The sequence below is a fragment of the Nerophis ophidion genome, linkage group LG13 (assembly GCF_033978795.1).
Source record: "Nerophis ophidion isolate RoL-2023_Sa linkage group LG13, RoL_Noph_v1.0, whole genome shotgun sequence".
Lineage (NCBI taxonomy): Eukaryota > Metazoa > Chordata > Actinopteri > Syngnathiformes > Syngnathidae > Nerophis > Nerophis ophidion.
The window spans coordinates 16,785,925-16,813,183 of record NC_084623.1 but is presented as its reverse complement, the minus strand read 5'-3'; the positions used below and the strand labels follow the sequence as shown (position 1 = coordinate 16,813,183).

Below are 27,259 nucleotides of genomic sequence, written 5' to 3'. Positions count from 1 at the left end.
GCTACCTCATCGCAGGGAAGCATGACTGGTTTCATGTAAATCAATTCTTGTTTAATTTTTTACACAAATATGTGATACAAGTTGTCTGATGCACCGATCTAATATGATATGTGTATTATTATTTCTTGATTATATTTAAATGTAGCATATCATAAACAAAGGTTTATAAAAAAAAAAAACATTTAAAAAAAAGGTACAGTTTGTAATTATACATTTAGCCAGCAGATGGTGTCATGCGCGGAAGCATGACTAGTTTCATGTAAGTCAATTCGTGTTTAGTTTTTTTTACACACATATGTGATATAATACATGCACCAATAAAATATTATGATATATGTATTATTATTTCTTGATTGTATGTAAATGTTGCATATTATAAATAAAGGTTTATAAAACTAAAAAAAAAAAATACAAATTTAAAAAAGGTAAAGTTTGTAATTATACATTTGGCCAGCAGATGGTGTCTTGCGCCGAAGCATGAATTGTTTGAAGTAAATCAATTCGCTTTTTAGTTTTTTACACAAATATGAGGTATAAGTTGCTAGATGCACCGATCTAATATTAAGATATATGTCTTATTATTTATTGATTGTATGTAAATTTTGCCTATTCACTTCATATTATAAATAAAGGTTTATAAAACTAAAACAAATAATAATTAAAAAAAAAAAATAGATACAGTTTGTAATTATACATTTGGCCAGCAGAAGGTGTCTTGCGCGGAAGCATGACTGGTTTCATGTAAATCAATTCGTGTTTATTTTTTTACACAAATATGTGATACAAGTTGCTAGATACACCAATCTAATATTATTATATATGTCTTTAATATAAAAACTAATGGGTATGTTATTGCTATTTCCTGCCCATTGGTGACGTCATATCCGGTTTCTCCATGACCGTCGTAGAGCAATGGCGACTAACCGGGGAGATCCTACGAGATGGTTTTTCACCCGGGAGCAGCTGGAAAACACACCGTCTCGCCGACATGGAGTGGAGCCGGACAGGGAGCTTTCTTACCGGCAACAAGCGGCAAATCTGGTCCAAGACATGGGCCAGAGGCTAAATGTGTATCCTTATGCAACCGAGCGAGGCAACAAAAGTCGGACATAATAATCCTGGCGTCGAGCGAAAAACGAGTACATCTATTTTTAAACGCCGTTACTTTACGTTGGAGCGTCGTGCTTTAATGGTGTATTTAATTCGCATTTAAACCAACACGAATATTTCTGCTAAACCGGGCGTGAATGTAGCGTGCTAAGAAGTAGCGAGGCTGTGGGTTATTGTCCATTAGGCCTGTGAATCATATTTGGTAATATTTCATCCACCTGTTGGATGGTCAAGCTACCTAATATAGATGAATAAAGTCAATTAAAAACGCCTTACTTGCCATTTCATCGTCCCTCTTTATTGATTTGACACTAATCAATTTAGCAGCGTTAAATATCCAGCAACGTGCTGCCCCCTTTTCTTCATAGGACTGAAAGGCCTACTGAAATGAGATTTTCTTATTTAAACGGGGATAGCAGGTCCATTCTATGTGTCATACTTGATCATTTCGCGATATTGCCATATTTTTGCTGAAAGGATTTAGTAGAGAACATTGACGATAAAGTTAGCAACTTTTGGTCGCTAATAAAAAAGCCTTGCCTGTACCGGAAGTAGCAAACGATGTGCGCGTGACGTCACGGGTTGTGGAGATCCTCACAGTGTTTACAATCATAGCTTCCAGAAGCAAGAGCTAATCGGTCCGTGAAAGCGACAATTTCCCCATTAATTTGAGCGAGGATGAAAGATTCGTGGATGAGGAAAGCACTAAAAAGATAAAATAAAAGGCGACGGCTCCAGGCGGCAGCAGTTGGAGCGTTTCAGATGTAATTAGACACATTTACTAGGATAATTCTGGAAAATCCCTTATCCGCTTATTGTTTTAATAGTGTTTTAGTGAGATTGTAAAGTCATACCTAAAAGTCGGATGGCTGCGGTGAACGCCAGTGTCTCTGAGAGAAGCCGAGGAGCCAAGATCACAGCTGCCTTTTTGAACTGCAGGAGGAGGTCGCATAATCCACTGAAGTATCCGGTAAGAGCCGACTTAATATCACAATTTCCCCATCCAAAAATTTGCTGGTTAATGTAGAGAAACATGTTCGCTTGACCGCTCTGTGTTAAAGCTTCACAACAAACAAAGAAACACCGGCTGTGTTTCGGTTGCTAAAGGCAGCTGCAATCCACCGCTTTCCACCAACAGCATTCTTATTTGATGTCTCCATTATTAATTGAACAAATTGCGAAAGATTCAGCAACACGGATGTCCAAAATACTGTGTAATTATGCGATGAAAAGAGACGACTTTTAGCCGTTTGTGGTGCTGGGCTGAAATGTTCGCTCCAACCAATAACGTCACAAGCACGCGTCAACATACGCGTCATCATTCCGCGACGTTTTCAACAGAATACCTCGCGGGAAATTTAAAATTGCAATTTAGTAAACTAAACCGGCCGTATTGGCATGTGTTGCAATGTTAATATTTCACCATTGATATATAAACTATCAGACTGCGTGGTCGGTAGTAGTGGGTTTCAGAACGCCTTGAAAACTAGGACATATTTTGAGCAGCTCAACAATGCTATCATTTCCTTGACCCACATTCCAGCTCTCAACTAACCATAAATACAGCAATCGTTTACATGCATAGATTTTATATGCACCACTCTTTCACCAAATTTCACAGGAATGTAAGTACTCTATCCTCTATAGGGGAACTGCACTTTTTGGGGGGGATTTTGCCAATCCTATACAATCCCTATGCAAGACAGTAACATACTGTATTTCCTTGAATTGCTGCCGGGGCGCTAATTAATTTAAAACATCTTCTCACTCCTGCGCTTACCAAAGGCATGCGGTAAAGGTAAGCATGCGCAAATTATTTTAAAACCTCTTCTCACTCCGGCACTTACCAAAGGCATGCAGTAAAAATTTGAGTGTTATGTAAGGATACCATCATAAAAAGCACATTCAATAAAAAAAAACGTTAATGTGGTCTTACCTTTACTTATAAATGAAGTCCATGCCAGCTCCTTCTAATCGAAAGCATCGATAACTTGTTTATAGAAGTCTTCCTTATCTTTCTTCAGTTTTAAAAGTCTCTCTGTGTCGATGGAGATCTTCTTTTATTACCTCCTGCTTCGATTGAAAGTCCAGTTTAGAAAACTGCTGTCAGACCGCTGCTATCAGTTAGCTCGGCTCCACAAGTGCGGGCGACGACAGAATTAGCCTCGGACAACTCCCCCTCCCGTTCTGCTACGTGGGTGATCTCTTTATCCCACCGCTGCTACCAGGAAGTGTTATTGTATAAATAATACACTGGATATTTATGACTAGAACATGCTTTATTTCAGCCCGGTTATTTACATAGCCAGCATAGGAGTGTTACATCCTAAAAGGTCCGTCGTGCACCCTCCGCGTCATATCTGTCCCAGCACATATCACGTCACTCATTGTCACTTCTTCTGCAGCCGAGTAGTCGCAAGAAGGATCAGTAGCGCCCTCTACCACCAGAAGGCGGGAGTCATTTAATACCTCATATTTGACAGACGCAGCTACGGTATATTAAAATATAGCTGCTTACTGTTTTTTGTAGTATACCGGTATTCAATAGCTTGGACCTTTAATCCTACTGAATAGCTCTTAATCTTCTTCCTTTTATGCAATTTCAAATTACCGGTATTGAAGTCAGCCTCCTCCATTTTGAAAATGATGACAGGGGAAGTGTCACTCGTGACGTCACGAGTTTGACCAGGCGGTAATACTAAGCATGTGCTAATTATTTTGCGAAGCGAGTTTGACCCGGCAGTAATTCAAGGCAGGCGCATACTATATGTCCGGCGGCAATTCAAGGAAATACGGTACTTTTCTTTTTATGCATTCTAACTCGTCAATAGATTCTGGCTATTTATTATTTATTTATTCCGCCTGTAAGGGGCTATAAAAACATCCCAAAACCTCCACCAATTTAAATACACGTTGGTGTACATGTAACATAGTAACAGGCACATTCAAAATAAAGTAATAATTATGTATTTTGCTCATTTTTAGCATACGGTGGCAAAGGGCTGGGTGATATGGCCTTTTTTTTAATATCTCGATATTTTTTGGCAACGATTTATGTCTCGATATTTTGCCTTGGCCTTGAATAAACACTTGATACATATAATCACAGCAGTATGATGATTCTATGTGTCTACATTAAAACATTCTTGTTCGTACTGCATACATAAGTGCTAAATTTTTTTTAACTTTCATGCAAAGAGGGAAATCACAACTACCGTATTTCCTTGAATAACCTCCTGGCATGTAATATGCACCTGTCTTGAATTACTGCTGGGTCAAACTGGCTTTAGCGCATGCTTGCTTTTACCGCCGGGTCAAAGTCGTGACGTCACGAGTGACGCTTCCCCTGTCATCATTTCCAAAATGGCGGAGGAGGTTTTTTTTGTTGCTTTTACTATGTGTAAACCAGGGGTCTTGTTCCACAGCCATACATATCACACTGATGGTTGTGATATAAAACAACTTTAACACTCTTACTAATTTGCGCCACACTCTGTGAACCCACACCAAACACATTTCTGGAGAACATTGGCTCTGTAAGACATTATGAACGCGACATAAGAATTACCCAGAATTCCAACGCATCCATGACTCTTGGCTATATTATACACCCCGCTAGCATAGTCAGCTTTTATATCGTACAGAGACAAACCAGCGATATATTGAGTATATCAATATAACGCCCAGCCCTATGGTGGCACATTATTTTCACAAATGCATCATAACACTTACTGTACAATGTTTGCTTTTACTGGGATGCAAATTGATGGAATGTTCATATGTTTCCGTTGCGATGAAATAGTCGTTAGGTCGAAGGGTTAGGGGACAAAAAAGGTGGGTGCCTACGAGCATCTTTTCGTGTCTTTCTCTGCATTTCCGGGTCAAAGTTGACGATGACCAAGCGGCGATGACCAAGAAGAACGCGGAGTTGGAATAAAATTACAACACTTTATGTACATATTTATATAATATTTACATATTTATATAATATGTAACTACAAGCTCCATTCACAGACAGAGTCCTTTTATGAGCGGTCGAGCGAGTCAAAAGACGGGAAAAAAAAGATATATTTTTTAAAATTTTTTTAGTTTTTATTTGTGGCGGCCGTAATTCTTTCGTGGCTGGCCGCCACAAATAAATGAATGTGTGGGAAACCCTGTAATTAACTTTCACCTACCCTTAGGCGATCCAGCAGCTCACCGGCAGACGATGTCACTATAGCAGCATAAACATAGTTGCCCCTCTGTAATCAATGTGCCACTAAAAGTAGGTCCTTAACGTTAGCGCTTTATAATATATTCAGGTGAATATTGGAGTATTGTTTGTGCTTTTTGGAGGTTTCTTCATAGGTTTAATGGTCTCAATTGACAATGAAGTTATGGATCCCGTTATCTCTATTGTTAGCTGACTTATAACTGTTTTCCAGGTAGAATGCATAAAACAAGATGTTTTCTCAAAAGGATTGTGAATGATAGACAAAATTTCCCAAAAAAGTGCAGTTTTCCTTCAATACATACACAGATTTACTTTGATACCACATATTTTCGCAATTTTTCTGTATTTTGTATTGCAGGCAATATCTCCTACCACGCTGTTTTTGGCTGCCAAAGTGGAAGAGCAGCCACGGAAACTCGAATATGTGATCAAAGTTGCACATGCCTGCCTCAACCCTCAAGAATCTCCTCTTGACACTAAGAGTAATGTAAGTTGGGGATCTTTATGTGAAGCACTGTTTTTTTTCGCCCTGCATCTCGTGTTTCCAGTTTATTCGTTGGCCATGGTTTCTCAATGTATAACCTGTGCCATTACCTTTACGATGGGATCATTTTCCCTACTCTGGCCTGCTGTTGGTGTGGTCCAAACAGCTACAAATTATTCCACTTATAGTATAATGGCCTCTCTGCTTTCAGTTTTGGTCATTTAAACTCAGTTGTTAGGTGAGCTAATAGACTCATTACAACTGTTATGTAATGACTGTCTATCAAACTTCAGGCATACCTCCAGCAAGCTCAAGAGCTGGTGATACTTGAATCCATAGTGCTGCAGACCCTTGGTAAGTAGTGGTGTCCAGAGTGGATGATGCTATGAAAGAGCACAATGACATAACCATTATTGGCTTATCATACTTTAGGGTTTCTTTCATATTGATGACTGAGTTTAATAGTCACTGCCTGTGATATGTTTATAATGGACTTTTTTACCGTAAGAATTGTTAACAAGGTGACATGTTATTCTCTCGTTTTGCAATGAATCAAATTCTTGAATTGACATGACATTAATTTACATTGTATCATCATTTTTTAAATCTTGTCGCATTTTTGTTTTATTTAGGCCTGGGCAGATAACACATTTTGCTGGACTTACAAATTATTGCTGATAAACGGTATTATTGTCAACATTATTCTGAGACCCAATTAATACCAATGTAATAATAGTACATATTAATAATGCAGTTATACCTTTTTAAATTTAATGAAGTGTATTTCTCGAATATTGTAACGTTGTAATTGAAATGTAAACTTTTAAATGTTCAAGTTAAATAAAACAAAACAAATAAAAATATACTTTTGTCATGTTTATTATTATTGTGCTCAAAAAGCACAAACATCTTTTAACTAAGTTAGGTTTCTTTAAATAACTAAAATGAATAGACATAGAATATACTTTCTTGGCAAAGGAAACATCGAATATTGTTCTGTCTTCACAAGAGCCATATTAATACTTTATTTTAATTTTTAAATGTTTTAGTATGTTTTTTTAATAAATGCAACCGAGGTAATCCCTTCGCTTTACTTTCTGTTTGTGACGTAACGCGACTTCACTTCCCGTTGAAAACCCCGCGTTTCAACGCTAAACTGATTGATCACTTTGTGCAGAGATAGCACAGCATTTATGTTCAATGTCTAATACTGTTTCTTAGTAGTTTAGACAGTAATGTGTTTATACAAATTCAGATTGAGGTATGACTTCTTAATGGGGAAATACGTTAATGTCTCTTGTTTTCATGTTAGCATATAAGCTAGCTATCAAGCGAACGGTCCATTATTTCATCAAAGTGTGGTTATCCATAACGGTTTTTCAATCATTTTTTATTTATTCCGGTATTACTAACCGTCAAGAGTTTTACAGCGGTTAATATTGTTACAGTTTATGTGCATGTAGAACAAATGCCCAGAGCTGCTGAAACCGATGCAAAGAATGACCGCTCTTGCAGCCCTTAAGCACGCATGCACAATTCTATTGTCGAGGCTGGCAAAGTTATCAAGCTCATTTTCAGTTTCCGTTTGATTAATTCGTTTATCCAATATCGGCCCAGGTCTAGCCTTTTTGTGACATTTTTTTTAGTCATTCACGGAGAATACCATAACAACTGATTTGATTTCTTCATATCTCCATTTACATCGCACAGTTAAACACTCTTGGAAGTGTTATTGTTCTGGAAAAAAAGTAAAGCACCAGAAAATAAATGACATGTCACCTCCCAACTGTGTCTCTGTTGAACTCACCTGTCATGTATTTTGTTCCAGGCTTTGAAATTACTATTGATCACCCACACACTGATGTGGTGAAATGTTCCCAGCTAGTGCGAGGTAGAGGCTTCTTTCTTTGTTCTTTGTACCCTCTACTCTACCCTGCACCTAATAAATAGCTGGAGAGGGCAGTGAAATCCTGATGCCTTGATGTTTGTATTGCCCTATTACGGTTCACTTTTAATTACCCTTTGATTTTGTTTTGTGTTTGTTGATTGTTGGTCAACACATGCAAAGTACTTACTTGACCATAACCAAGAATAGATTGTGAACATTTGGTGAAAGCAAAATCATTGATTTTTCCCGATTTGTTTCCCCCTCATTTTTAAAGTAACCAATAAATACAAATGACAGATACTTCAAAACAGGTTTCACTTTTACATATCAAAAACTAATCATTTGAAATAACACTGCAAACTCTGCATCTGACTCTGCATCTGAGCAAAATTATTTAATTTCTTTCTAGATACAGACTAAATATAAATTGCATTAGTATTTGTTTTCAAAGAACATAATTAAGAGCTTCCTCTGGGAGGCAATACTTGTGTTGAATAAAATACTTATGTAAACAAAAATGTAGAATTGCACATTGCATGCAAAAAAACTCCAATAAATAAATCATCATTCCATTAATTAATAAATAGTAATAAGAAGGAATCAAATCAATAGTGCGCTATCTTAAAACTTTTGTCTTGAATAAAAGACAGTATTGTACAGTGTATGCAAATAAATTAGTAAAACATTGTAAGGAGTACAGTTTTAGTGTATAAACGCTGGCTTTTCCATTGTCTGTGCGCCACATCTTGGCGATGTGCAGAGGGGCTGGTTTGGTGATCGCTATGTGCATTGTGCTCTTTTTACTCATGCATGTTACCTTGTGTATTTGATTCCACAACATTAAGCTGCTTTTCCGCTTGAGCTTCTTCATTATTAAGGTCTTGTTTGCCTCTTTAAGAGTTGCATTTCTGCCTCTCGGCTGAATGCTTCTGTTTCAGATGTTGGAATAAATTTTTTGAGCTGCTTGATTTTTTAAACAAAATTTGCGGCGTGCAGTCACTTGTTCAACGCCTGTTGCCACAAAGCTAAACCACGGACAGCACTTTTCATTGCCTGGGAACATTGCTTTCGTTCGTATTAGCTGTGGTTTCCTAGGCGTGTGGAAAAATATGCATAAGCAAGAGATTTTTTTTTCCTCTGCAACAAAAATATGATTTATTGCTAAAAATCTATTTATTGCCCAGGCGCAAAGCAACAGGCGGTCACTAACCCAAGCACCCATGGTGCTAACAGCAATAACAACAGAAAGGTAACACAATGGAACACGCTGTGCAACTTCTCTACTGTACCATACAGACATTACTTACTCACTAACATACACAAAATGTTACACCACTATCTACACATGGAAAAAAGGAATGCTGGGTAACCCTTGAAACTATTCCACAACTCAAAGTATTCATACTGCATTTATGGAGACTCGTGAAAAATCTAGCAAGGTTTTATTTTATTTTAAGACCTTCTGAGACGGACATAAAAGCATAAATTGCACTTCTCAACGAGCAGCGGGTCTTGCAGTGGGCCCCTTCCACCTATCTAAAAGTATCCAAAAGCAAGTAACTACAAAAAAATGGACGGAAGTATTTTATTTGGAATTTTAAAAGTTTAACCTTTTGAAATATTTGCTTAATTTGTGATGTTTAATGGCAAGTTATTCAAATATGATTGGAGAACCACTGATAGGTAGATGGAGAACCACTGAATAGGAATACAAACAAACAGGATGCAAATAGCTTACAAATTGAAAGTTTTCTGTTGTGGTAGTCAGATTATTTTGAGTGTTTGTATTCTGTTGGTACTAACTATTTTTCTATCTTTTGTTTTACTGTCTCCCACAGCAAGCAAGGATCTGGCACAGACATCCTATTTCATGGCTACCAACAGGTTGTTATCCTGCCCCTCCTTTGTTGCACTTTGACTGCACACCATTGCTTCCTGTAATGCAGGGTACCCTTTCAGTGTCCAACGGGCCCTACTTGCACTGGTGGTTGTTGGGACGCTTGCCTACTCCCCTCACTTCCCCTCAAGGGAGCGGGACGAGGTTGGCTTGTAGCGTTACCGGCCCCAGTCGCAGTGCGGTGTATTGTACAAGGGACCATGTGTTGGCACCGATGGGTTGAATGCAAAATGCGAAGTGTAGTGGTGCGCTTGAAACCCACATATTTTTTCGGTTGCGAAAAAGTGCAGAATTCTAAAAGACACTTTGGTAGCCTGAATAGCCGCTAAAGATTTCACAGATGTAAACATTTCTCATAGAGGCCCTTCCGGTAAGTACAGCAAAGTATTTTTTCTTACTTTTCTTTCATATTATTTTGCTATGCATATATTGTGTCGTATGATTGTCTGTAGATGCACAAGGTTTTTCTGATTGTTATGCAAATACTATCATAAAAGCTGTTGCATTAAATGTCTTAGCTTTCATAAAGTCAATACCCATTAAGGACCTGCATGTTGAATGCTTGTATATTCTGTAGGCAAGTTTTGAGCATCTCTTGGCATGTACTGTATGAAATTATTTTGCATAATTCAGGGTTTCCCCCAGAAGGCTAGGGGTGTGGTGGGGGCGTACTATGACATATAATTTGCATCAGCTGTGATGATTGATGCATTAATTGTCTTTAAAACACATGCAACTTATTATTTTAATAAAAACTTATATACACAATTTAAAACTAATCTGTGTTACTATTTAATATTAACATATTTTTAATTTGTTATATTGTTCTGCCCTATTTTTCAATTTCTGCTGCTTATTAATAAGTACATTGTCCTTTCGAGACTTTTAAACATTTCTATACACCCTTCGAATCTTTTTTGGTAACTTTTTCTTTATAAAAAAGACTACCATCTAATGTAGCATCTTTTTCCTGCTGTTATTGGAGACAACTCGTGTTTAGATACTGTACTTCTGTCCCCTAATCTCTGCGACTAACAATGAACGCTGCAGCGAGCCTGACGTCACACTTGCTTTGTGCTGCTGCTCCAGCCTTTCTTTCCTTCATACAGTATTTGCACGTTGCACATTTTGTAGATTGCTATCCGCGGGTATGTCTCGGATTTATTTCAGCATGTCCACATCACAGACATTATGCCCCCACTCTAGACAATCCTGTGCGAATTGCTTACTCCATCACAACATCCGTTTCCTGCAACGTTGTTTCGGTAATCAAAATATTCTTCGGTGGCCAAATTTTCCGTGCAAATAGTTCAAATAGTGTGTATATGTATATACATAGACATGTATATGTATATACATATAGATAAAGATATATGTATAGATATAGATAGATAGTACTTTATTGATTCCTTCGGGATGTGTATAAATATGTTTATTTATACATTGTTATCAAAATTATTTAACCCCCACACAATTTTGGTGTTTTAGCAAGTTGGACATTTATTCCGTATTTTGTTTATAGTCATATCAAATAAAGAAGGAAATTAAATAGACTAATGCAACTTGAATTACAACATTATATTTTGTAACATACCAAACAGTGTCATTTCTCTTAATATCTCATTGACAAAAGTATTCAACCCCTTGAAGATGATAACTCTTAAGAAAAGAATTTGAATAAGGTATTTTCAATCAGGTGTTGAAAACACCTGTAGATGTGATTAGAACCATAACGAGCAACAATTAAACTGATTGAAAAAGACTGTGACGCTCAGCTTCTTGTAGATGGTCAATGGTGTATTTGCAACATGGTGAAGTCCAGGGAGTGGTCAAAGAAGTCAAGAGAGGAGGTAATTTCTCTTCATAAGAAATGATATGGCCATAAGAAAATAGCAAAGACATTACACATTCCAAGTGACACAGTTGGGAGCATAATTCGCAAGTTTAAAGCTAAAGGCACTGTGGAAACACTACCTGGGCGTGGTAGAAAGAGGATGCTGTGTGCAACTGCTGTCCGGTATTTGAAGCGTACAGTGGTGAAAACCCCCCTGGTAACAGCTGAGGAACTACAACAAGACATTGCATAGGGGGGAACGCAGGTTTCGTCCCAGACAATAGGGCGCGCACTACGAGATGAAGGCCTCCATGCCAAACTCCCTGGCGCACCCCACTTCTGACTACCAGGCACAAGAAAATAGACTACAGTATGCCAAAAATCATCTGGACAAACCCCAAGGGTTTTGGGAAACTGTTCTATGGAGTGATGAGACAAAACTGGAACTCTTTGGGCCTATGAATCAACGTTATGTCTGGAGGAGAAAAAATGAAGCTTACAAAGAGAAGAACACCTTGCCTTCTGTTAATCATGGTGGGGGGTCAATCATGCTCTGGGGCTGTTTCTCTGCCTCATGTACCGTTCAAGGCATTATGAATTCTATTTCCTACCAGGATAAATTAGCTGCAAATGTCATGAAGTCAGTGACGAAGCTGAGGCTTGGGAGACGTTGGACCTTCCAACTGGACAACGATCCCAAGCATACCTCCAAATCAACATCAGAGTGGTTGCAGAAGAAGGGCTGGAAGATTCTGGAGTGGCCTTCGCAGTCGCCACACCTAAATCCTATAGAAAATCTGTGGTGGGACTTGAAGAAGGCAGTTGCAGCACGCAAGCCCAAGAATATGAATGAACTGGAGGCCTTTGCCCAAGAGGAATGGGCAAAAATACCTGTAGATCATTGCAAGAAGCTTGTGTCCGGTTATGTATTACGTTTGAAGGATGTAATTACTGCCAAAGGGTGTTCTACTAAGTACTAAAGAAGCATGTAACTAGGGGGTTGAATCATTTTGTCAATGCGATATTAAGAAAAATGTCCTTTTTTGGTATTTTGTAAAATACAGTGTTACAATTTAAGTTGCATTTGTCTATTTGACACATCTTTATTTGATATGACTATAAACAAAATACGGAATAAATGTCCAACTTGCTAAAACACCAACATTGTGTGGCGGTTGAATAATTCTGATCACAACTGTATGTATGTATGTATGTATATATATATATATATATATATATATATATATACACACACATATATGTATACACAAACGACTTGCTGTTTTTTTTCGTTCATATGTTGTTGATCTATAGAGTACCCATGGTCGTGAATATACCATGCCTAAAAGGGGTTAGGCGGGGAATGAGGAAGTACTTTTGTGTGTCTGGTAGTGAAGCACGTAGACGGCCGTGTGTGCATGGGAGGCAATATGAGTTGCATTGGGCCTGTTGGCATGATATTGGCAATTAAAGTTAAAAATAGCGTTAAGACTTTTTGTGGCTTGTTCTGGACACAACAATACATTATAATACTTTATTTTATTTTCCACTTAAAATAACTTGACTCCTAAGGTGTGGCGGCTTTCATTTTTCCGTGGCGGGCCGACATGATCAATTACCTGTAGGGGAAACCCTGAAGCAAGATGCTTAATAGATCTGAAAGTGGGTCCTTAAAGGGTTTGTTTAAAATGATATATAGTACAAGATAACTATTTTCATATGTTAATGATCAACTTCAGATTAGCTGGCAATGATTCAGTTTTGACTAGTAGTGCTTTTATATATTTTGAAAACTAACAAGCTTTCTTCAAGGCTGTCCTGAACTGACCGGTCAGAGTGGTTTGTTGCGTTTTTTAAATGCGCAGCCAAATGTTATATATGTTTTTCATAGACCCATGTGACTGACATGAGTCCAGAGTTTTTCATGTTTATGGTTAATGGTTTTCTTAAGATGTGATATGTACTATGATCTTTGTTTGGCACAGAGCAATTTCACCAATGTGATTGTTTAACCCTTGTAAAATCAATCAAGTTAAATGTTCCAATTGGCTTTAGGTTTATAATGGAGTTCATCATTCAAGTAATTTCTTAATTTGATTAAATATAGCATTGACAATTATTTGCAATTGATTTATTAAGAATGACATCCTCACAGCATAGAAATCTTGATACTATGTGTTCATGCAATAAATTCACACAATGTGCGCCTTCTGTTCTCATCTTTGTTTACATGTGGGACCAATCCTTACCATGCCTGGAATGCCTCAATCATCTCATTCACACACAATACAAACATACATTGCCCTCAATTTATCACACACTTCAAATATGACATACCTTTACACACGGCAGTCTCCACCTCACAACATTCTGCCTCCAGTACAAGCCCACAGTCATAGCCTGTGTGTGTATCCACCTGGCCTGCAAGTGGTCCAACTGGGAGATACCAGTGTCTACTGATGGGAAACACTGGTGGGTGTATGTGGACAGCTCTGTTACCCATGAGCTGCTTGATGGTAAAACACTGCACCTATTGGTTTATTCTACATGAAAGATTAATTACAAGGCATTAATGCAATTTTTTACTTTTTACAGAGTTGACCCATGACTTTCTGCAGATTCTGGAAAAGACGCCCAGCCGGTTGAAGAGAATACGCAACTGGAGAGTAAGACAAATCACTTGTTTAAAATTTTTTGGACTTGCATGTGACTTTCTAACTTTTTTGGGTGTAATTACAAACCCATGTCAAAACTCGTGTCAGTGTTTTTATTCATGTTTCATAGAAAGCAAAACGTGTATTCTTTCAATATTACCAACTAAAGAAAGGGTGGGCAACTTTTTGACCGGGTGCTGGGCTTTCAAATATCTCATTACTATTTTTATTATTTGTAACAGATTTATGAGATGTGTAGTATACTATCATGCCAGTAATGGAATTGGATTGTATAAAAAGCATCTATATTTAATAGCAAAACCACTACACTAATTTCAGAACTGTACAAAGAAAGTTACAACACAGTTACAATTTTGAGTCACTCGAGAAAAAGCACTATATATATAAAATTCACTTAACTTTACTTCGAAGGTTACACTGGTGACTCCTATTAGCAGCATCTTGCAAGCGTTTTTTTATTTTTCAATTCCTAAAGAAAAGATATGTTCTTGTCTGTAATGATTGCGAACGATAGGTACAATTCCCCAAAAAGTGCAGTTCTCCTTTAATACCAAAATAACAAGGAGCGTTTGTCCAACATGATTGATATGTGACCTGCAATAAAGCCTAATTTTCGGCCAGGGAAATCACAAGTTGGTTCACATACAGATGCGCGCGCAGACTAAATTACACTTTTTGTAACAAAACTACAATAAGAACCAAGGACCAATTAAGCTCATAGATCGAGGTTGCACTTTATAGTCATTGACTAACTTTTTCCACCGTTATCAAGATGTAAACATTTGTGAGTAACATAATTGTGTAGTTTAAACAAAAAAAAGAAAAATATTTTAAAACTTTCTGCATAGCGCTGGGTATCATGCCAATTTCCCAAATTGATTTGATTTTGATTCATAAAGTTCCAAATCGATTAATCAGGATGTCATACTATTTGATTCGATTTAATCTACACAAATCTGTTACAAAATACAAATTGACAAAGTGTTTTTCTCTTCATTATAAAACTACTCTGGACAGTTTAAATTTCTAAGAGTAAATATGTAAGCTATTTCTGTAGGAGTCTTAATCTGTTAGCGCAGTCAGACAGGATGTAACGCAGAGCAATTTCATTGCGAAGGCTAAAAAGTGTGTGCTTGGTGGTTCTGGTGCACCTGACACTTTTCAGTGTGGGAGATAAATATGTAAACAAAAGTACCTACTGCATAGGGCTGCCGTCCGCTTTCTTTACCAGTGATCTTACAGGACTCTCAGTAACAAATATAGTCAATAATAACCATTTAAGTCAGATGTTTATTTTGCATGATCTTAACGTAGTATAGTTCACTTTAACCACAAGCTGAAGCACTGCGAGTGTGGCTCTAAATCTTTGACAATCAAAAGTGGCAATGGCTTTTCTTACTATTTGTATCCTCATGGCCCGCGGAGAATCAGGTGGTAGTAAGTCCATTACTTTGTTTTGCCCCAGATGGCTGTTTTTTTGTAGGCAGCTAATTTTAACATAGCAAGTGTGACACTACCATCGATACTCCTTTTGCTTTACACATAACATTCCAGGTGGACGTGGAGGGATAACCAATATTATGCTTTGTAAATCAATATTGTTAATATTTAAAAGATATCGATAAAATTGTTTTTTTACTGAGCCCTAATTCCTCTAGCCAGATTGTGGACGTTGGCTGGCCGCACTTGGTCTGCGGTTCGTAGTTTGGACACACGTAGACGAATGTTACTTGTAAATGAAAGCTGGATCAGAAGGTGGCCTCCATCCATCAGAGTATCACATCTCAGCCTCCTTGGGAAAATCTATAGAGGCAGTTAGAACACCTGGCCTGTTAATCATTACAGTAAAAACAGAGCAGCAGCTAGATTACCTATTGCTTGCAGTAGGTCAATAGACCTTCTTCCACCAGTGCTTTAAATCCTGGAACTACAGGATCCTGTCGACTTGTGTAGTTTGTGTTTCCACAGCATTTCACAGTTCCGTGTAGTTTTTACAAATCAGGCTGATGACGTATGGATAAGTGGCAGAGTATATTTCCACACTGATACCTTGTAAAGTAACAATAATAGATAATATTTCTTTTCTTAAGTCTACATAAATGAAATAAAAAGTAGTATTATACAAAAAGTATGATTTAAAAACAGTGAACCAGATTTTACAGCGTTAACTAGGCTTTTATCCACAGTGCAACAGTTAAAAAGTTGTCCCTTCAATAAATTATGAATTTATGAACGTCAGGTGATTTCTATGGTCCATTTTAGCAGTGAATAACATTATGTAAATAACAAATGTTATTTTTATATCTCGTGGCAACATAAAAGCATCAGATTTAGCGCTACCCTTTAGCATTAGCATTCAATAACTGGTTGAGAGGAATAACCACACAAATTGCGTCTGACTATTTTAACAGCATGTAACAATAGGGAATATTTGATGTGATTGACCTGCATTCCACTCGTCCTTCATTTCACATTTATCTTTAAACTACGAGGTCTGAGTCCCAGTGAGCAGGTTGCCCTGCCGTTTTGAAGGGCTGCTGAATACTAATTATTTTTCTGTACATATGTTTAAAAGCATCTGTCCACCTTTTGAAGCATTGTGTTTTGAAATTAGTTTGTAAAAATTCATAAATAATAAACTGCTCATTATTGTAAAGACTAAAGCTGAGTAAAAAAATCTGCAAGATAGTTTCACAAAGCAGCATACTTCAGCACAAAAATGCCTCACAAAAATTCCTACAAGTTTAAAATGTATTTTGTTCTTTCTCTCAGTTAAGTCTGTTGTAATAGAAACACTAGAAATAAGTTTTCCTTGTATACTGTTGTGGCGGCTGAAAGTTGGAATACAACGTTTTAGAAACACCTAAACTGTGTTGAACCAATCAGCGTTTGACAGCCCAGCTCGACCCTCTGAGGTTCTTGGTTACCTGCGAAAGTCCAATTTTGCTACTGAGAATTAAAAATGGTTCCTGTTAATCTAAATTTACCTGGGCTGTTTTAGATGGAAACACAGAGGGTTACTTTAGCTAGCTGGGTAAATAGGAATTGAAAAAAGGCCTAAAGTCTTAAAACAGTAGTAGTTAAGTCTGTTTCATATTTCAATATTTTGTTTCAACACACAAGAGGAAAACTTATGATTTACATAAGGAAAAGATGCTGTAACTCTTCCAGGCAACAAAAAATCTGCTCATATTACACCCACATGGAAATCATACTACAAAACATTTGATGGTACTTTCTTTTCCCCGTTAAAAATACTATTGTTACAGTCTCTGGGTTGGAAGTTCTGGCGCGAGTGGAGAAATTTTGGTATCCTGGGTGCTTGCTCATTAGTGGGTGCTGACAGAGCATGGTTCAACATTGGTGTAGCATTCAGTGATATACTGTCTGTGTGCAAGTTTGTCAAAATGAAGAGGGGTGACCCACGAAAATTTAAATTATAATTTTTTTAAAATCTGTCCTATCTAATCCATTTTCTACTGCTTGTTACTCTGTGTCTCCTAGTCGCTCAGGTAAATCATATTGTTTATAAATGCATTTTCCCATCAATAACGTGACATCGTCGCGCTCGCGATATATATATATATATATATATATATATATATATATATATATATATATACATATACTGTATAATATGCTTCACGGTGGAAGAGGGGTTAGTGCGTCTGCCTCACAATACAAAGGTCCTGCAGTCTTGGGTTCAATCCCAGGCTCGGGATCTTTCTGTGTGGAGTTTGCATGTTCTCCCCGTGAATGTGTGGGTTCCCTCCAGGTACTCCGGCTTTCTCCCACCTCCAAAGACATGCACCTGGGGATAGGTTGATTGGCAACACTAAATTGGCCCTAGTGTGTGAATGTGAGTGTGAATGTTGTCTGTCTATCTGTGTTGGCCCTGCGATGAGGTGGCGACTTGTCCAGGGTGTACCCCGCCTTACGTCCGATTGTAGCTAAGATAGGCGCCAGCGCAACCCCAAAAAGGGAATAAGCGGTAGAAGATGGATGGATGGATTGATATATGTATATATATATTTAAATAAAAAGTTTGGGGACCCCTGGTTTAGTCAATCAAATATTATCCCCTTTATTTTATAAAATAAATAATTTGCAGCATTCGAGCATTAGAGAAGCAGTTTAATATTACATCAGTTTTCTGCTGTAAATTGCTTGTATGTTGGTGAGAAACAAGTACCGTATTTTTCGGACTATAAGTCGCAGGTTTTTTTCACTCAGGAGCGACTTATGTGTGAAATTATTAACACATTACCGTAAAATATCAAATATTATTTAGCTCATTCATGTAAGAGACTAGACATATAAGATTTCATCGGATTTAGCAATTAGGAGTGAAATATTGTTTGGTAAACGTATAGCATGTTCTATATGTTATAGTTATTTGAATGACTCTTACCATAATATGTTACGTTAACATACCAGGCACCTTCTCAGTTGGTTATTTATGCGTCATATAACGTACACTTATTCAGCCTGTTGTTCACTATTCTTTATTTTAAATTGCCTTTCAAATGTCTATTCTTGGTGTTGGGTTTTATCAAATACAGTTCCCCACAAAAATGCGACTTATACTCCAGTGCGACTTATATATTTTTTATCCCTTCTTTATTATGCATTTTCGGCAGGTGCGACTTATACTCCGAAAAATACGGTATTTAGTTTTTGTGTTTAAGCTTTTTAGCGCTCAAAATAAGAGTCATAACACATGGGTCCAACTCTCCTGTAATACACAAAAAGAAGCCAGAAATTATAATAATGTATGTACATGATATTATAGTGTAGACAGCGTTTTATTCCGTACCTGACATGAAGTGCTCACTACACAGGCGACATTTTGAGCGCTCAATTTTCAGCTGGCTTCTAATATGTTGTATGGCCGGAATCTACTTGTCGTCTTTCGGCTTCACGGTGGAAGAGGGGTTAGTGCGTCTGCCTCACAATACGAAGTTCCTGCACTCCTGGGTTCAAATCCAGGCTCGGGAGCTTTCTGTGTGGAGCTTACATGTTCTCCCCGTGAATGCGTGGGTTCCCTCCGGGTACTCCGGCTTCCTCACACTTCCAAAAGACATGCACCTGGGGATAGGTTGATTGGCAACACTAAATTGGCCCTAGTGTGTGAATGTGAGTGTGAATGTCGTCTGTCTATCTGTGTTGGACCTGCGATGAGGTGGCGACTTGTCCAGGGTGTACCCCGCCTTCCGCCCGATTGTAGCTGAGTAGGCGCCAGCGCCCCCCGCGACCCCAAAAGGGAATGAGCGGTAGAAAATGGATGGATGGATGGGATTGTGATAAAATACTTCCCATCTCCTTGTTTGTTCTGCCGTCCTGGTGCACGATATCTTTCTACCGTACTTTGTTTCCTCATGTCTGTCTGGTGCTCAGTTTTTTCCCTGCAACTGTGGCGTTTTGATTTTGCCTGGTGTATGAAAGGATGTGGCTATATTATTGAGCTCCATACAGTAGCCACTTTTGATCTAGTGCCAGGAGTAAAAAATTTTAAGTTCTCAGTTTGATTTATTTTCAAAATATCTGAATGAGGAAACTCGTCCCTACATTAGTTCTAATGTAGAAGTACTGTATATATCATTTTATTACTCACTTGCTTCCAGTAACGATTTGTCGTTTTCATTTTAGGCAACCCAGGCTGCTAAAAAGCCCAAATCTGAGAACATCCAACTGTCATGTACCTCCTTAGCTGGCTCTTCCATACTCCAAGACCAGCGTGACAATTCACTTGCCGGATTACCTTCAAGTTTTTCCAAAGCTGGCGACACTTTCACGATGTCTGCTCCGTCTGGTGGTGCGTTGTCCCTGGACTCTATCACTGGCATTTACCAGCCACCTAGCCACAGTGAATGGCCCCAGGGAAACCAGAGTCAAATAGATTATGCATCTGGCTGTATAAAACAAGAACTATTCAACACTTCTCATAAAGAGCATCAAAATCCCTCAACATTCAAGACTCAAAAAACTGCAGTTCTTAACATTGTCAAACAGGAACTAAAAGGAGCCAGTTTGAGCGGACCTGCCAAGCATCAACCACCTACTTCATCCTCTTATACTTTATCAGCTCAACCTCTACCACCTCAAGTCTCTTTAAACCCAAAACTGTCATTGGACAAATACAGAGAAAAACATACTGTAGAGGTTTCTGTTTCTGGGCATAAAGGCCGACAAGAACAGCATGCCACACCCATTGAGAACAACACAAAGGGGGGTTTATCTTCCTCCAACTATGCACCGTCTGTGAGTCGTGCTGATCATTTAAATTCACAAACTTCTCAAATTTCCCATAATGCCCATTGTTTAGGTAGCAGCAGTACTGCCTCAACAATAAAAAATAGACTTTCTGCTGCAATGGACAGACGTCATCATAGTGACAAATGGGACAAAAACTCACTTAATCTCCATCTGGCAATTCCTGGCTCTGGAGGAAGCTCCAAGATAGACAAAAACAAAGAGGAATTTAAGATGAAGATTAAGGTTTCCTCATCAGAGCGTCACAGTTCATCTGATGAAGGAATGTCTGCCAATAACAAGAATAAACATTCCAGCCCTATAGTGAGCAAGGAGAAACCGCATAGAAGTGTGGATCACAACCTTCACCGCCATCACAAGTTCAGTCACCACAGCGGGAATGGACAAGGAGGCTCAGAGGGCCCCAATAGTGGAGGAGACCTACTTCGAGGCCCCCCAGAACTGATTACCATAGAAGGAATAGCGCTTCCTCATAGCGGACCCACGGCTTTGACGTCTTCCTCGCAGAGAAAGAGGGCACACCTTGAGGCTAATCACAATCAACATCCTCCTGCCTGGTCCTCCACTTCTAACTCCAAACTGAGCAAAATCTCCAAGGGTGGAACCAGCGCTGCAGGTACTTTCTTTTATTTTCTCCTCATTGCTCCTTTCCTTTGCTTCACTCTAGTGCTTTCCTTACCCTTATATTGAAAGGCTGCTCTCCATACAGCACTACAACCATCCCTAGAAGTTTGTTTTGGCTTTCAAATTATACTGTGCCAGATTATAACAGAGGTCATGTGGAACAGGTTCTCTTAAAACACTTATTAGGCTTTGTTAATTTTATTTACATTAATCGTGTCAACATTTATCCCGACTAATTGGTCCCAGGCTTGACTGTGGTAAACACATATTCAGGAAGTAGGATTATTCCCATAGTTAAAAATAAAAAAATATTTTTCACGATCTTTTAAATATATTTTTATGTTATTATTTACCTTTACACTCGATTTGATTAAAAATGCCGTAAAACACTTAGGCAACCTTAAGCACTTCGCACGTTTTTTTTTAAGATACAGGTATAAACTGTATACTGATATCTGACTAAAAATTTTGTGGTATCAGTTTTGGTCCATATCGCCCAGCCCTATGCAGCACTAATTTTGTGGTTAATTTAGCACCAAAAACATCAGGGGATTTCACAAACACCTTTATTGTTTGTGTCTAAGAGAAGTGAAGTGAAGTGAATTATATTTATATAGCGCTTAGGTGGCGACTTGTCCAGGGTGTACCCTGCCTTCCGCCCGATTGTAGCTGAGATAGGCGCCAGCGCCCCCCGCGACCCCGAAAGGGAATAAGCGGTAGCAAATGGATGGATGGATAGCGCTTTTTCCTCAAGTGACTCAAAGCGCTTTACAAAGTGAAACCCAATATCTAAATTACAATTAATCCGGTGTGGGTGGGTAGGTGGCACTGGGAGCAGGTGGGTAAAGTGTCTTGCCCAAGGACACAACGGCATTGACTAGGAAGGCGGAAGCGGGGATCGAACCTGCAACCCTCAAGTTGCTGACACGGCCGCTCTACCAACCGAGCTATACCGCCATATATAGAAGCATCAACATTTCAAAATATGTAATATCTCCTAGGAAAATTTAGGATTTTTCTACATCATAATAATTTCCCATCTACTCAATTTTATACAATTTTAAAGCAGGTTCTGGATTTAATACATTGTAAGGTTTCCTTGTGAAGAACCCTGAAATATTGCAAAAATGTAAATAATATTTTTAGGCTTCGTCACATAGCTTATAGTATGATGTTTAATGTCCATTTCTCTGATGATATAATTGTTGATGACTGAAAATATACTGATAGCAACCTAACCCCCCCTACACATCCTACCCCTGGATTGTAAATAATTCAATGTATATACTCTGATGATTAACCTTTGTGATGACTGTATTATAGTGATAATATATATTTGTACCATGAATTGAATAACATTTTTTGGGTGTTACCATTTAGTGGTCAATTGTACGGAATATGTACTGTACTGTGCAATCTACTAATAAAAGTTTCTATCAATCAGTCAATCAATGATAATTATGCCTTTTTCTCTTTTTAGTTTAAGTCTCCTAATTTTCAATATACTTAAGAAAAAATTGAGATTTTTGGCTGGGACATATTTTCTGTCATCTTAACGTAACATTCAACTTACTGCGCTTATTGAGCCCAATCTCCTTGCAGGTAAGCTGCCAAGAAAGAAAGACAAACTTTGATTGCCCGGCAAAAAAAAGGAAGTTTTGAAAGCAAACCAGAATAGATCATTCTGTACTTGTTCTGTCTATAAGCGACCAACATTGCAGGAGAAAGTGATTGGTGTGCTACACTGGGGAAAAAAAAGGCAACGCTACACAAGCAGGGTACATAAGCTGCTGCCAAACAGTCCATTTTTTTGATACTAAATACTGGTATCATATTGTTATTTTAATTGCAATTTCAATCCTCGAAAAAAGTGATTAATGGTTTGTACAAAGTGCATGCAAATTCTGGAGCTGGTAAAGGTGAAACCGATGAGGAGTGAATGAGTGGAAAAAAAAATGTCTACTGGAAGTTTGGTATCTCACCATGGTTGCAATGTTTTATTTGACACATCGTGAGGATGCCTAATCAATAATAACCGAACAAAAAAGTAAGTCATATGATTTCTGCGTTCACATAACTGTGGACAAAGTCACATAATTTGCCAATGAAATGGAATCCGCAGATAAACGCAAACAATTTTAGGGAAATTATTAAAAATGTAAGTGAAATGTTGTCATTGGCCAGAGAAGAAACATTTGTTTGGGAAAATAATGTGTCCAGTAGCACTCATTTATCCCCGACACACTCACTTGCCCCGTCTTTAACTAAACCATATCGAGACGGTCATTTGAGACAGCGACTACACTACAACGCTAGCAAGAACAATCCATACACCCACAACACATATCATGTGCTTGTGTTGTTGTGAACGACATCATCGATTAATGTACAAACAGTGTTTGCAAATTGAGAGGCGCTTTCTTTTCTTTTTTTTATAGCTTCAAGGTGAGAACAGCACAGCACACTCCCCCCGCCCCTTCACAATAATAGTGATGTGTGCCCCGTACGGTCTGACTGTGCTTACAAAATAAAGGTTTCAAAAAATTACCTTACACAAGCATAATGTACTTAAAGCACTTTTTGATGCATTTACCAAATTATTATGCTTTGACCTAAAGTACTGGTCAAACATGTCTAGAGATGCATTACACCAAAAAATATAAGTGTTTTTGTATTTAAGTCCACCAAAATGTATTATATATAATATTTTTAATATTATTTTACACATAAGGCACACACTCAACTGTGGTTAAATAAGTGTAAAAGGGGAAAAACTGAATGTTTTTTATATTGCAATTTTTTAAATTTATTGATTTTACTCTTATGTTACTTCTTGTGTTTTATTCGATATTAATTTATATAAAAACATTTTAAACTATATAAAAATTTTAGTTTTGGTGGTAGAATAAATACTTGTTAATGAATAATTGTAATTACAATATCGATCAAAATACTCGTAATTAGAGATGTCCGATAATATTGGACTGCCGATATTATCGGCAGATAAATGCTTTAAAATGTAATATCGGAAATTATCGGTATCTGTTTTAAAAAGTAAAATTTATGACTTTTTAAAACGCCGCTGTACGGAGTGGTACACAGACGTAGGGAGAAGTACAGAGCGGCAATAAACCTTGAAGGCACTGCCTTTGCGTGCCGGCCCAATCACATAATATCCACGGCGTTTCACACACATAAGTGAATGTAAAACATCCCTGGTCAACAGCCATACAGGTCACACTGCGGGTGGCCGTACAATCAACTTTTAACATTGTTACAAATATGCGTCGCACTGTGAACACACACCAAACAAGAATGACAAACACATTTCGGGAGAACATCCGCACCGTTACACAACATAAACACAACAGAGCAAATACGCAGAATCCCTTGCAGCACTAACTTTTCCGGGACGCTACAATATGCAACCCTGCCCACCTCAACCTCCTCATGCTCTCTCAGGGAGAGCACGTCCCAAATTCCAAGCTGCTGTTTTGAGACATGTTAAAAAAAAATAATGCACTTTGTGACTTCAATAATAAATATGACAGTGCCATGTTGGCATTTTTTTTCCATAACTTGAGTTGATTTATTTTGGAAAACCTTGTTACATTGTTTAATGCATCCAGTGGGGCTTCACAACAAAATTAGGCATAATAATGTGTTCATTGCACAACTGTATATGTCGTTATCGGTTGATATCTGAACCGGTAATGAAGAGTTGGACAATATCGGATATCGGCAAAAAAGCCATTATCGGACATCTCTACTCGTAATCATTTTTGCCATCATTGTCTAGCGCTGATCATGTGTGTATATATTGTATCTGCTGATGTAGTGCTATGGAAGTTGCGGGGGGAAAAAAGGCACCGATACCCATAAAAAGAGAACGATGATACGATCCACGTCAAAATGCCAAATATTGGCGCTGATAATTGGCTTATCTCTAGTGGCAACAAGCCAATAGAGAGTCAAGAAAGTCAGCTGTGTGTGTTTCTATCAGGATATGTGCTTACCTTCACACTGTCACTTGTTGCCCTCAGGTGGACTGCGGACCTCACAGCAGTGCCTTCCTCCGAGTGAACCGGCCCATGAAGTGGGAAACCAGAGACACTGAGTGGATCATTCTACACTTTCCAACGGAAACGGCAGGAATTTACGCACACTTGTAACGACTATGCCCACGTCCTCATTAAGTGCCCGTGGAGAAATAGAGAAATCCTAAACGCAGACATCCCGCAAAAAATGAAGAATTTTGGGCCTTTGAAGAAGAAAAAAGAGAACTTAATGCTTCCATACGCTGACCTCTGGGCTGTGATCTTCAGTCCCATCTTGCTTCTCGGCTCTCCTCCCAAGGGACTAAAGTGTGTATTTACCGTTTGCCTTTTGGAAAACTACATTACGTGTTCTCTTAAAAAGGTATGGATATGCACTCTCCATTTTTGTTTTTTTAATTCACATTTCTGCAATCGTATGGAGCACGCTAATGACCAGCTGGAGAGTTCAACTTCAGTTTGCCGACATTTCTTATTTAATGGATGCCCCTTTTGTTCCTAAATTTCATCTGTGGCTTACCTTGATTTATTTTTACACTTCAATGCTGATTTGCACGTGTTCATCAAAGGGATGAGAAGGACATCATGCTATTCACAGGAAGTGGAGACAAATGTACATACGTTTTTGTATGGTAAGACAACAATTATATAATGAATTCTCAGGTTTGGATCTGCTTGTGGTTATGACAGAATAATTGTAAAACATTTAAAAAAAATCTTTTTGTTTAACAGATTGGCACATGTTAAAACAGCCATCCTAGAGCGGGTGCTGCTTGTCATGGTATTACCCACAAGTATAGGTATGGATCAAAGCGAACGTTATTAAAACATAACATTTTTAGTGTGCCATGTAAGTATCCTTTGAAGTGTTGCACATCAATAAGGCTTGTACATGTCAAAACACATTTACATACCCAATAGTACTATCCAGAGGAAGGTCATGTATGTAAAATGCCCTGGTGTTTTAAATTTGATTTTGAAATGCATAGATCTTTGTGGACGGAAAATGATAGGTTGTCAATCATCCTGTTCATACATTTATGACGCTTGTCTTCACAACAGTTCTCTACATTAAACTTCAATCCGAAATCTCACCATGAACAAGTGTTAAATCTTTTGCCGGTGGATATATTTTCTTGTTGTCCTTGTTGAGGCCAAAGCAGTAAGGAAACAGAGCCGACATGTCCTACATTAGTACCTCGGTTTTTCTTAGTAGTCTGTTCCAGGAGGTCCAACGAAGACTTGACGCGTACAGAAACCAAAGCAATTTATAAGAAATTATGAGAATCCAATTACCTTCCCGGTAAGGTTTATTCAGGTGTACTAGAGAGGAGGAACAGTGTGGTTTTTGTCCTGGTCGTGGAACTGTCGACCAGCTCTTTACTCTCGGCAGGGTTCTTGAGGGTGCATGGGAGTTTGCCCAACAGGTCTACATCTGCTTTTTTTGGACTTGGAGAAGGCATTCGACCGTGTCCCTCGGGAAGTCCTGTGGGGAGTGCTCAGAGAGTATGGGGTATCGGACTGTCTTATTGTGGCGGTCCGCTCCCTGTATGATCAGTGTCAGAGCTTGGTCCGCATTGCCGGCAGTAAGTCGAACACATTTCCAGTGAGGGTTGGACTCCGCCGAGGCTGTCCTTTGTCACCGATTCTTTTCATAACTTTTATGGGCAGAATTTCTAGGCGCAGTCAAGGCGTTGAGGGGTTCCGGTTTGGTGACCGCGGGATTAGGTCTCTGCTTTTTGCAGATGATGTGGTCCTGATGGCTTCATCTGACCAGGATCTTCAGCTCTCACTGGATCGGTTCGCAGCCGAGTGTGAAGCGATCGGAATAAGAATCAGCACCTCCAATTCCGAGTCCATGGTTCTCGCCCGGAAAAGGGTGGAATGCCATCTCCGGGTTGGGGAGGAGACCCTGCCCCAAGTGGAGGAGTTCAAGTGCCTAGGAGTCTTGTTCACGAGTGCGGGAAGAGTGGATCGTGAGATCGACAGGCGGATCGGTGCGGCGTCTTCAGTAATGCGGACGTTGTACCGATCCGTTGTGGTGAAGAAGGAGCTGAGCCGGAAGGCAAAGCTCTCAATTTACCGGTCGATCTACGTTCCCATCCTCACCTATGGTCATGAGCTTTGGGTCATGACCGAAAGGATAAGATCACGGGTACAAGCGGCCGAAATGAGTTTCCTCCGCCGTGTGGCGGGGCTCTCC

General features: G+C 38.7%; 1 protein-coding gene across 3 annotated transcripts; it reads left to right on the top strand.

Annotated features, from left to right (window-relative positions):
* The first annotated feature begins 872 nt into the window (after positions 1-872).
* On the top strand, positions 873-26,148 carry LOC133564273 (cyclin-T2-like). Of its 3 annotated transcripts, XM_061918465.1 has the most exons (10): positions 875-1,070; positions 2,654-2,735; positions 5,685-5,813; positions 6,104-6,164; positions 7,639-7,701; positions 9,537-9,582; positions 13,782-13,945; positions 14,025-14,095; positions 19,754-20,993; positions 25,045-26,148. In XM_061918465.1, exons 1-10 carry the CDS (start codon positions 913-915, stop codon positions 25,116-25,118), a joined length of 2,088 nt encoding a protein of 695 aa, XP_061774449.1. In that variant the 5' UTR covers positions 875-912; the 3' UTR covers positions 25,119-26,148. The 3 variants fall into 3 exon arrangements, 2 of the variants coding, with proteins under 2 accessions (XP_061774449.1, XP_061774450.1); XR_009809263.1 differs by lacking the exons at positions 14,025-14,095; positions 19,754-20,993; positions 25,045-26,148 and having other exon boundaries at positions 873-1,070; positions 9,537-9,965; positions 13,782-13,930; XM_061918466.1 differs by lacking the exons at positions 875-1,070; positions 2,654-2,735; positions 6,104-6,164 and having other exon boundaries at positions 5,702-5,813.
* Positions 26,149-27,259: the final 1,111 nt, after the last annotated feature.

Bases quoted from the DNA above. Each gene is read 5' to 3' on its own strand.
- LOC133564273 (XM_061918465.1), top strand. From the start codon at position 913: ATGGCGACTAACCGGGGAGATCCTACGAGATGGTTTTTCACCCGGGAG. The intron at 5,814-6,103 runs GTAAGTTGGGGA...ATCAAACTTCAG, and splicing joins CTCTTGACACTAAGAGTAAT to GCATACCTCCAGCAAGCTCA. The intron at 14,096-19,753 runs GTAAGACAAATC...TTTTCATTTTAG, and splicing joins AGAGAATACGCAACTGGAGA to GCAACCCAGGCTGCTAAAAA.